This window comes from Opisthorchis viverrini, assembly GCF_000715545.1.
Source record: "Opisthorchis viverrini unplaced genomic scaffold opera_v5_35, whole genome shotgun sequence".
NCBI lineage: Eukaryota > Metazoa > Platyhelminthes > Trematoda > Opisthorchiida > Opisthorchiidae > Opisthorchis > Opisthorchis viverrini.
Genome location: NW_008751691.1, coordinates 871512 through 882326, shown reverse-complemented (window position 1 = coordinate 882326; position 10815 = coordinate 871512). Strand labels below are relative to the sequence as shown.

At 45.3% G+C, this 10815-nt stretch overlaps 1 protein-coding gene across 1 annotated transcript in view; it reads right to left on the bottom strand.

Annotated features, from left to right (window-relative positions):
• Positions 1–9973: 9973 nt before the first annotated feature.
• Positions 9974–10815, bottom strand: part of T265_13073 (hypothetical protein) — a gene marked incomplete at both ends in the record, with an annotated part of 27960 nt that continues 27118 nt past the window's right edge. Inside the window, one exon of the mRNA XM_009167088.1 lies at positions 9974–10231. Within this exon, the coding sequence (XP_009165352.1) occupies positions 9974–10231 (258 nt within the window). The remainder of the gene's footprint in view (positions 10232–10815) is intronic.

Below are 10815 nucleotides of genomic sequence, written 5' to 3'. Positions count from 1 at the left end.
TGCACATTATCCGCTGTGTGAGCGGATAGTTTTTATACAAATAGGTGACATTGCTACCCTGGCTTTAATTTGCCATGACAACAGCAGGCACGTCCGCACAGCAAGTGGTTCAGTTGAGTGAGGTCAGCTGATGCCCTAATGAAGGTAACGGAAGCGCGAGAGTGCAATTCAAGGGGCTTGTTTAACCCTAGCCGGTTAGAGCCAAGCCGCTAAGCAGGCATGTGCAGAGTGACGGTGCCCCCAGTCTGCCTTCCGTGAAAATGCAACCGACCGGCATATTCAGGATACCTCTCATGCACCCGAAACACGCCACAGAGGGTGCAAAGTACGAGCAGTTCGTCAACCATATGAGCTGAGCACGTAGACGTGTGTGAGAGAACAGTGGTGTTCGTGATCTGTACGGCGTTGGACTGAAGGGATCGCTTGGATCTGGGAACAAGTTTACAGTTCGTCAACCATAGGTGATGGGCACATAGACGTGTGTGAGAGAACAGTGGTGTTCGTGATCTGTACGGCGTTGGACTGAAGGGATCGCTTGGATCTGGGTAAAGAACAAGTTTCGCAAGAGGTAGACACGCTTCAAAACGAAAGCAGATGACCGACCAAGGTCTGTGATGAGATATTTGAAAAATAACAGCAGACCGAAACGTCCAGCAGAGTGGAGTTGAGTCCGGTTCACCCTTTAAATCACTTGATGTTCACAGGCCTATGCGAGTTTGGTTTTGTTGACTGGGCTAACTTTTATTCCAACAAATCACCCACGAGAAGCGCGCCGACTGCGTGTTCTGACGACTGATTTTGACACCGGGGCATCGTGAAGAAGCGTATGGGTTCCACGATTTGCGCTACTAGCAAACCCCGAGTGTCTTGTCAATCGACAGACCTGTACGTTTGAATACCATCTGAAATAGTCCTCTGCGTACATTCAGTTAATTCATGACACCATTTTATGGTGAGAACCACCGTTTTCTCATCGGATCGTGTGGGTAAGGGCCGGGCCACCACTAAAATCTCTGATTATAGAGTCCTGTTCAGCACATTCACTTGCTATATGTCATGGGAAATTAAATCCTGGATAGTACTATCGCTTATTTGTGTAAAAAAAGATTCCTTCGCACAGCGCATCATGCGCACTCGCCTTTGTCTGTTATCGAAAGAGCACATGTAGCATGCTAAGCCCTACTTTCGGAGGAATATCTCAGCCTCCGATCAACGTGACAACCGAATTCACCACATCACGGATGTAGGTTGAACAGTGCGCGAGCGGTACACCCTGGGCGAGCTTGGTAACAAGTCTAGTCGCACTCTAGATTCAGGTGAACCGACGCGCGCGGGTACGCGGGATCTGAAGATCACCGAACAAATGGCAGCGAAAGCCTACCGTATCAAAATGTACCTATTTCTCCCAATTGAGTGGATCGATTACGATAGAAACAACTAGGATTTCTCGGTGTTTACTGACCGTTCCATGCAGATGTTTTCACATCAGAAGTTACATTTATTTACAGTAATCAAGACCATTTTGGAGGCGATACCAAAGAGTGGTCAACTTGTTCTGTAATCAAAACCATTTCGGAGGCGATACCAAATAGTGGTCAACTGTGAAAACGGCCGCCTAATTGACAGGGAAGGGGAACCATCCAGGATGGCATCCCGGTAAAGCCCAATACCCAAAAGCGTTCATTAAATAATTCTGTGTTTCGGAAGGTGACAAACATCAACTGGTTATTTTCGTTCACTCAGGTGATAGGCTCATGAATACCGTGTGGTAAATCATTCGTGCAATTGACAAATGGAATCGTGTTTAGTCTCGTTTACTCATTCCAACCCCGATTGTGTTTTTGCATGCTGCAATCGACTTAGTTGTTGGTGTATACAAATTACCCTGCCTTCAACATCCATCGTGATTTACTGACACAAATGTTGCAAGATACGTGTACGCCAGAATGAAACACTATATTCAACTGTCACCTTAGTAAGATCTTGGAAGCAGTGCATGTATTGGGCCAGTTGAGGTTTGGACTCCCGTTTGCTGACTTACCGCGTCCCCGTACGTCGGCAACAAACGCTCGACTCGAAAGTATTCGGGTTGGTGGTTCCGGAATTCCAACACGGAATAGAACGGCGGAGATTTAGTTGTTGTCAGCTTGGAAAGATACCAAAGAGTGGTCAACCGTGAAAATGCCCGCTTAATTGACAGGGAGGAGGTACCATCCAGGATTGCATCCCGGTGGAGCTCAAAATCCCAAAGCGTTTATCTATAATTTTAGCGTTCGTGATTAATGAGGTGCGTCATTTGGGGTCATTGATGCTCTCCTTGGACGTTTTCTTCATGCAAATCTTATACAAAATGAATGAAGCTCGTTTGAAATGAGTTTGTCTCATCCAGTTTCACAAATCACTTTATCAGCACGATTCGGAAAGAAATTTCAAACTTCAAAAAACTTTTGATTAAACCTTTTTCTCCGCGGGTTCGAATGACCATATCGAACCACTGATTTCATCAGCTATTATTAATGACGATCGATCATCACGTGACCAAATTCAACGCCGCTTCGGGGATAAAGGTCAACTAATCAAGGATCAATAAAATAGGTTACGGAACACATTAATCGATCGATACTCGATCAACCGACATTCAGACAAGCAGCTAACTGTTTGAGTCTGTAAGTTTAGACAGTGTAACAAGCTTACTTGAATTACGTATCGAGTAAACATATTCATCACCCCAAGAAAATGGCCGAAACCAACAAACTCTACCGTTGCAAGGTCACGCAAATGAAAGCAAGGCTGGAAACGGTCATTTCGCCTTTCCTCCCACACATTTCACCAAGCTATTTTGACATTCGGGCAGCTAAGTCAACATAAAACGACCGTAATGAATCCATCTGCTTAGCTCATAGACGGATGGACAAGTGCTGAGCGCAATCATGTGAACGGCACCTAATAACTGTACCGTTAATCCAAACAAGGTAGAAAACCGAGTTACCTGCCTCGGGATTACAGAACATGTATTAATTAGTGTGCACGAGCAACACATCGGTAGCCAAAGCTGTCCCAGGAACTCACTCGTGGTAGGGGCCCTCGACTATGGTCAAGCTGAATTCGGTCGATAGCTGTCCCAGTGGTGAAACTGGGACAAGTTTCTCCAATCTAGAGACTGTTGTGTTTGTACATGTCATCCAAACAGCTTTGCTATGACTGTGATTCATCGACAGACCATTCATATACGTCAAACCGAAAGCAAGCAGCCGCATACGAGATCAGTTGACTGATATCGACCTCAGACACGATAAGCAGGGCGAGGAATAATGCACACTAAATCATATCAGGTCCAACAGCGGGAATAACAACACCAGGAAGAGGAAAGCTAGTCGCGCTGTTGTGACTCAGGGTCTACTTTTTCACTCTCACACTTGAATCAGGTTCGAATATTCTCTTTTCGGGCGCCGTGCGCACACAGCCCTTTCATGGGAGTAGGGAACACAGGTGGGGGAGAAACAAAGACATGGCTGTACAATCATAGCAGTCGAACTGCATTATCCCAACGGCTGGACAGGACTCAAGCGTCGGTCATGAGTAGGGAATGTTTACTATTCGGCTACTCTAGGTTCAAACGACGGCGTGGACACTGAATTCAAAAAAAACCAGTCGGTTCGTTAGCTGAGCTAGGCAAGTTGATTGCCGCCATGGTATCCTGTGACTTTCTGCAGCTCTTAGGCGGAGGTAATAAAACGCTGGTTGGGTTCTGAGAAAATTTGATTGACCATGCTATCGGTAAATACGGCCTTAATCACTGTCCGCCTCTTGTTTGTTCTCGTTGATACGTTTGACTCGATAGTGTATCGGTAGGGGAGAAAACGGCGTTGGTTTAGGATGGGTTTTGGAGATCCTAAGGTAGCCGATAATCGCTTGTGGACTGTACGGTGAGTAAAATACCGACCATTCAGCATTCTGTAAAATTTTTCCATAGAAAAAATCACAGCTAACACCGGCTTTTGAATTTGGATGGGTTTTTCTCACTAACGTGAGGGAGTGAGATACATAGCTGTCTCGAAAACTGAAGCAGTGGGACCTCACAAGTTCCATACACTGGTGCTACGAGGATCAGAATCTTACGGTCGTTTTGATTTAGCAAACAAATCAGGTGTAATGCAAGGAATGGCCAGTTGAAAATTGCTGCCAGCTCCCTTCAGACATGAGCAATATTATGTGTCGCCCCTGCAACTAAACGGTTACAAGCTACTAGACAAGGAAACAAAAATCCCATTTGCACAGAAATACTTAAAAAGTAAACCTTCTCAACTGTTCTCTTGAAATCTCCTGGACAGCCTTGGATTTTTTTAACAACAACGAACAAGCACTGGAAAACGGTTTTCCGTACCATATTTCCATCAGATGCGCGGAGCGCTCCATGACACTTGCGTAGACACTACTCAAGTATTCATCAGTAGTACGCACGGATACAGTGGCACAAACAGGACTCCCGTCCGAAAGGCTATGAGTCAATTAGCAATAATCAATCAATCAAATATGTTATATACATCTCGAAACATGAGGTGACATTTGTGCAGTACATCCAGTGAAGAATATCCAATCAAATATGTTATATACATCTCGAAACATGAGGCGACATTTGTGCAGCACATCCAGTTGAAGAATATCGTAAACGAGATTCGACTGGGATTGAGTTGAGTCTCCTGTCAAAACCAGATCAGTTTGGAAGCAAGTGAATCTCGTGTTCTGGATGTTTCGTTCACAAATTCAGCTAAAATAGACCGTTCATGATGCGATCCTCATAAAAACTGATGTTCATTGGTATTTCGACCAAACTGGAACCAGAGACATTCTTTGTAATAGCCAAAGATGGGCGATCGACTAGAGTTTCACATGACTCTCCCATATAAGCATGATTGATTTATTCAGCAGCAGAGTCTGTCCGAACAGACCTCGAGAAAAGCCAGCTGAGATAACATGCCACGCTCGCACACTCATTTTACGTGTGCCGAAAGATGTCCAGGTTGAGTACACACACGACAGACACCGGACGAAGAATCCACTCTTCATCAAGTGCAGCACACCCATGCAGCAAGCCAGTTGTCTGCTTACTCAAAGGGGAGCTCACCTAAGCGGTGGAATCATTCCCTAACCCTTACCACACGTTTTCAGCAAACAGCCGCAGCGAGCATCTCCGCGAAGGTAATCGCTGAAATTAACGTCCTTTAAATGTCCACGCTTTCGTCACTGAAGACTGTAAAATCCCAGACGAATAATCAGTTGAACTCATCACCAAAATATTAATTCCTGCACCACTGGATCAGGTTCTCAGTTCACTGTTATGGATAGAATCAGACGTGGCTGCAACTGTCTGAATTAGAGCTGTTACCCAATTTCCACTCGAGAAGCAAGACTGGTTGGGCCGCCAGGTCTAATCGACAGCGCTACAAGAGATCGAATTGGGCGATGAGTCAGCGCGAACAGTGAAGAACGGTTATATTAGGCGAGTCTAATCGACCTGAGCGTACATGCGCTCGCTTGTCTGTTTTGGGAGAAATGTGATTGGTTGTGTGTGTGTGTGTGTGTGTGTGTTGTAGCTTGGCAGGATAGGGTGAGCTGGTGGTTTCGACACCGTGGAGTTGGGGACAGACGAACAAAACGAACAAATCGTTTTCCTCCAAGAAACCCAGTAGAGTTTATTTTTTGAAAGAAAAAAAACTTGAACGCGACTCAGCCATTGCACTCGACGCACTTGAGTCAAGCCATCAAATCAATGGTACGCGTTTACTGCAGTCAGGATTCAAGTTACGCGCGGGACCGAAGTGCACTGAGGCTCTGGAGATCAACATCCGACCAAACTACATCAACCGTAGTGATGGCGCCAGTATCCCGTCTGTCTGGCGCGGAATTACTGCTACTTTAGTAGGCATAGTAGCTAGATTTCAGGCAAGTGTCTCAACAAGGACGCATCACAGTCAGAACAACAGCAAAAGGATAGTGTGAGCTGGTGGTTTCGACACCGTGGAGTTGGGGACAGACGAACAAAACGAACAAATCGTTTTCCTTCAAGAAACCCCAGTAGAGTTTATTTTTTGAAAGAAAAAAAACTTGAACGCGACTCAGCCATTGCACTCGACGCACTTGAGTCAAGCCATCAAATCAATGGTACGCGTTTACTGCAGTCAGGATTCAAGTTACGCGCGGGACCGAAATGCACTGAGGCTCTGGAGATCAACATCCGACCAAACTACATCAACCGTAGTGATGGCGCCAGCATCCCGTCTGTCTGGCGCGGAATTACTGCTACTTTAGTAGGCATAGTAGCTAGATTTCAGGCAAGTGTCTCAACAAGGACGCATCACAGTCAGAACAACAGCAAAGAGAGGCACTTCCTTGTAAAAGTACGCACACAGAGCTAACACACATTCGCACATGCCGGTCGCATCTGACTGCCAAGTGATCGCAGGAACACACCAACCTGAAGACAAGATAGTGGACCCAAATGACGCTGCACTTGGCTCGTATTCAATTGATTGTATAAATCCCTAGGAAAGGTTACCTACGGCAACCGGAGCGTCGGATTACAACATCCTATTCCACTAGTCTGTGTTTTGACTCTAAAAACAAACGTGTGAGTTTAAATAATGCAACAGCACGGTGGACCTTCCGGATGTATATACATCTTCCGGTATACCAACTTGGACGCCCTGTGTGACGAGTTCCAGAAACTACATGCTCCACTCATGTGGGAGAACTCCATCGGGATTATCCCTAACGCTAAACTCATCGTTTAGATTCATTCCTGTCTTCACAGTGACTTGACAGCACTCCAGAAGATTTCCCTTGGACTCACTGCAGGCGTGCACAGGTCCGATGTGCACACCTTCACGCGTTCGCTTGTGTTCATGGCATGGCATATTGCCACACACAATCTCATAAGTCGTTTTGCTTACCTATCCCACTCAAATTGTCAGTGATTCTTTTCATCCATTGCACTCATCAGTCGGCACCCGCGTTTTATGATGTAGGTATCCTCCTTCACACGTCATACTATTTATGTGCAAATTTTTCTCACGGTCTGTCGAAACGCTCACCCTTACTCGGTACACTTGACAAACCTTCAACAATTCCAGCGACAGTCTAGATGGAGATTAGTTCCAGACGACTGTTCGTCCCTGCTTTTAGCTGTTCAACGTATTTGGCTCTAGAAGTCCATCAACCAGTTATCGTGGGATTGGTGTTTCAGTTCTATTTGTTCTAAACTGAGTTCTCCAAGGTTGTGACCGATTCCCTTTCCAAATAATCACCAATCAGACGCAAGGAATATGTTGATTCCTCCTGAGAATCAACGGTGACCAGAGGTACTTTTCATCGTTATCTGACTACTCATAAGGAACATTTATTATATCGCGCCAACTGAAACATGAGGCGGCCTGTGTGCAGCACATTCAGTTGAAGAATATCGTAAACGAGAGATTCAGTTGAGTCTCTCGTGAAAACCAAAGTGATTTGCAAATGGGTGTATTTTTCGAAAACAGTCCCATTTGGGTCCAAGTAGGACATAAGGTTGACGGAAACTCGGGGAGTGAGCCTACCTGATGAGTCTTAAGAAGGGAAAAACCGGTCGTGGGCTGTCGAAGAGTTTTCAGCAACCCTGTGAGTAGTTTCCTTTATCGCATCGACCAGGAAAGAAAGTACGGAGTGAGGAAGGGGTGGTCAAACATTGTTGTTCAGAAACCCATTATTCCGGACGAAATATTCATTCATAGAGGCGATACCGACTAAAGAAAAAATGGCACTTTCAATCGCTCATCAAATCGGTTGGAGATTAGGCTCATCAAAATCATGGTAGATCTGGGGGAACTACCACAGGTAACAGGTAGGATACGGAAGAGGAGAGAGACAGACAAGAGTGGTAGGATGAATACTCGCGTCCTGTTCAAACTCGAGATCGCGAACATGGACAACTTTTGAGATTGTGTGAAGAACTTGGTGGGATTTGATAGAATTTGCTATTCACCTAGCTACTTGTGAGTAGTCAGGTGGACACCTGCGATTTTCAAGGTCCTCGACGAGGATGTGTTAGCCGGTGGTCCACCTTTCAACCTATCTTCCTTCACAAAATGCTACCGTTTAGTGGTCTCCAATGGGCTCTAACCAACCAACCAGTGTTAAACACACTCTTCCCTCAAATTTCTATTCTACTGATTTTCATGCACACATGCCAGACTCTGGAGATAAATAAATAAGCATGTAATGTATGTCGCTAGATGTGCACCAACAGTCGACTTCTCGACCCAGCAACGCTTATATAGAGTCGAGTAAAACTACTGGGAGGCCCACGATGGGTTTCGCCTTTCTTGGGACTCACCAGGCAGTCGTAGTTCCCCAGTTTCCATTATCCTTATTTTCAAATTGAGTACGGAATGGAGGTAAGCACATTAACTTGGAGTTAACCGGATTTTGTCATTCAAACTGCGTTGAAGGTCAGTGTGTACCCATGCTGGTTCAATTCAGGTCTGCTTTGACATACTGGCCATCCACACCGTTCAGCTATTTTCAGGTTAAATCCTGTTTCCTAACGTTTTTTTGTTTGTCCAGAGACAACCACTTGCGTCCATGCCTGCCTTTGTCCCATATCGCACCAGATGTTTGGCTTTCAATCTTTGACCCATCTTCGACCACATCTAACTTGGAGGAACGCGTGGAACTTCCTTCGTTTCAACCCCGTTGTTCTGTTTGCACTTGCTCCCCCCGCCAGACATCTCATCCGTTCTATTTAATATTGCCGCCTTAAACGAAGTGAGTGCTACTCAGTTTGTATATTGGGGACGTAGAAACGGTCATAACACCACTTATGTAAAAACAGGCGTTCGACTAGAAAATGAGAGACGAGATCTGCCTGGTTGACCCCAAGAATGGAACATGGACTGTGATAGGTTTTCATCAACCGCATTACTAGTCAAATGTTATACCAGAACAGTATACTACAATATCTCGAATAAGTGCCTGTTGGAAGCAAAGGGTTGTCACTGTGCTTCACATTAGCCTCAATATAAGTACCAATGGGAGTTGACATACTACCCATAAGGTTGCTGAAAACCCTTTGGCAGCCCAAGACCGGTTTTGTCTTTCTTGTGGCTCATCAGATAGGCAGTCCCCGAGTTTCCGTCAACCTTGTTGCACTTGAACTCAAATTGCACGAAATTGGCAAAACACACTCATTTGCAAACCAATTTGGTTTTGCGGGAGACTCAACTGGAACGCAGCTGGATCTCTAGTTCATGATGTTCTTGCGCTACACCAGATCGTCTAATGTTTCCGTTGGTACGATAATCGAGATATCGTGATACACGTACGGACGTACTACACTACTCATAAGGTTGCTTAAAAGTATCATAAACGAGAGATTAAGCAGGGGTTCCAGGTTAGTCTCCTGCAAAACCAAATTGGTTTGCAAATGAGTGTACTTACGGATGAAAGACTTACCTGATAGCCCACTGAAGCCAACTTGATTTATGGATGGATACATAACTCCAGATGTTGATTTAGTGAGAGTACTGATGATAGTTAGAATTTTCCGATATAGCTAATCATCAGGCCTTGTGTTCGGATACAACCAGTTGTTTTTCAGCACAAGTGTATTCGAATCGTGAAATCGCTCGCTTGCTATCGCTCTTTCTGGAGTTCACCAGGTGAGCTAAGATGGATGTAACTTGGTGCCATATCTGCAGCTTCCGTGCTGTTTTGCTGTGGTACACGAATTACACCACTCCTCAAAACCCACCAATCGCGTTTCAGTTTTAATGCCTAGCCACGGTATCTTTAATGGACGCATGTTAAATATCGCATTGATGTTGAAGGATTACTTCAATAGAATTCAACAGAGTCCAGTCTCCTTTCATCGATTTCGAAAATAGGCTACTCGGATTTTGTTTGAATGTAAGTCAGAGTTAGTAGAGAAAGTTGGGCATACCTGTTGTCCGACATATTCTGCAAATGGTATATTCCAGTCTGTTGGTGGCCTCTCTCCGTATGGATTTTGATCGATCGATTTGAACAGCCCGGTTGTGTAGGTGGTTGTGGTCGGAGCCACACTGACCGAAGGGTGGAATAAATTCTCAGCGTCCACATACATCCAGTTTGTTTTTGTGCCTGACAGATTGCCGCTTACACGACGGTTCGGTTGAGTCATCTGATACAACGTGTTTCGACCTGTAGGCTGGCTATTGGACTGAAAAGGTGTAGGATGAGATAGTGAAGGTCAGGCTCTGCTAAGAGACAAACAAGAAAGCGAGTAACTGATTTGTGAAATGAACATAGGAGCATAAACCTTGGAATATTGGCTATGAACAAAGGGTTGTCGGTCCGAATGGCTCAAACGCAACAGTTGCTAGGTATTCTTGGATAAACTGTTCAAAGTCATACCGTCCTTTGGTATGCACTTTGCACCTACAAAGTGTAAGGTCATGCTTGTGGACGTGCAGTCACTGAACACGCCACTTACAATACAGAGAGAGGCACTGGAAGTTGTGGAGCGTTTTACGTATCTTGGAAGTTGTATTAGTTCTGATTGTAGTGTGACAGATGAGGTGAATGCACGAATCTGCAAGGCTCGAGCCGCGTTTGCCAATTTGAGACACCTATGGGGTCGGAATGGTTTATCCCTGAATCTGAAGGGACGTGTGTATCAAGCTACAGTACGGGCTGTTTTGTTGTATGGCTGTGAGACTTGGCCTATTCGAGCAGCGGAACTGAGACGTCTTCAGGTGTTCGACAATCGTTGTCTCAGAACCATAGCTCGTGTGGGTTGGTGTC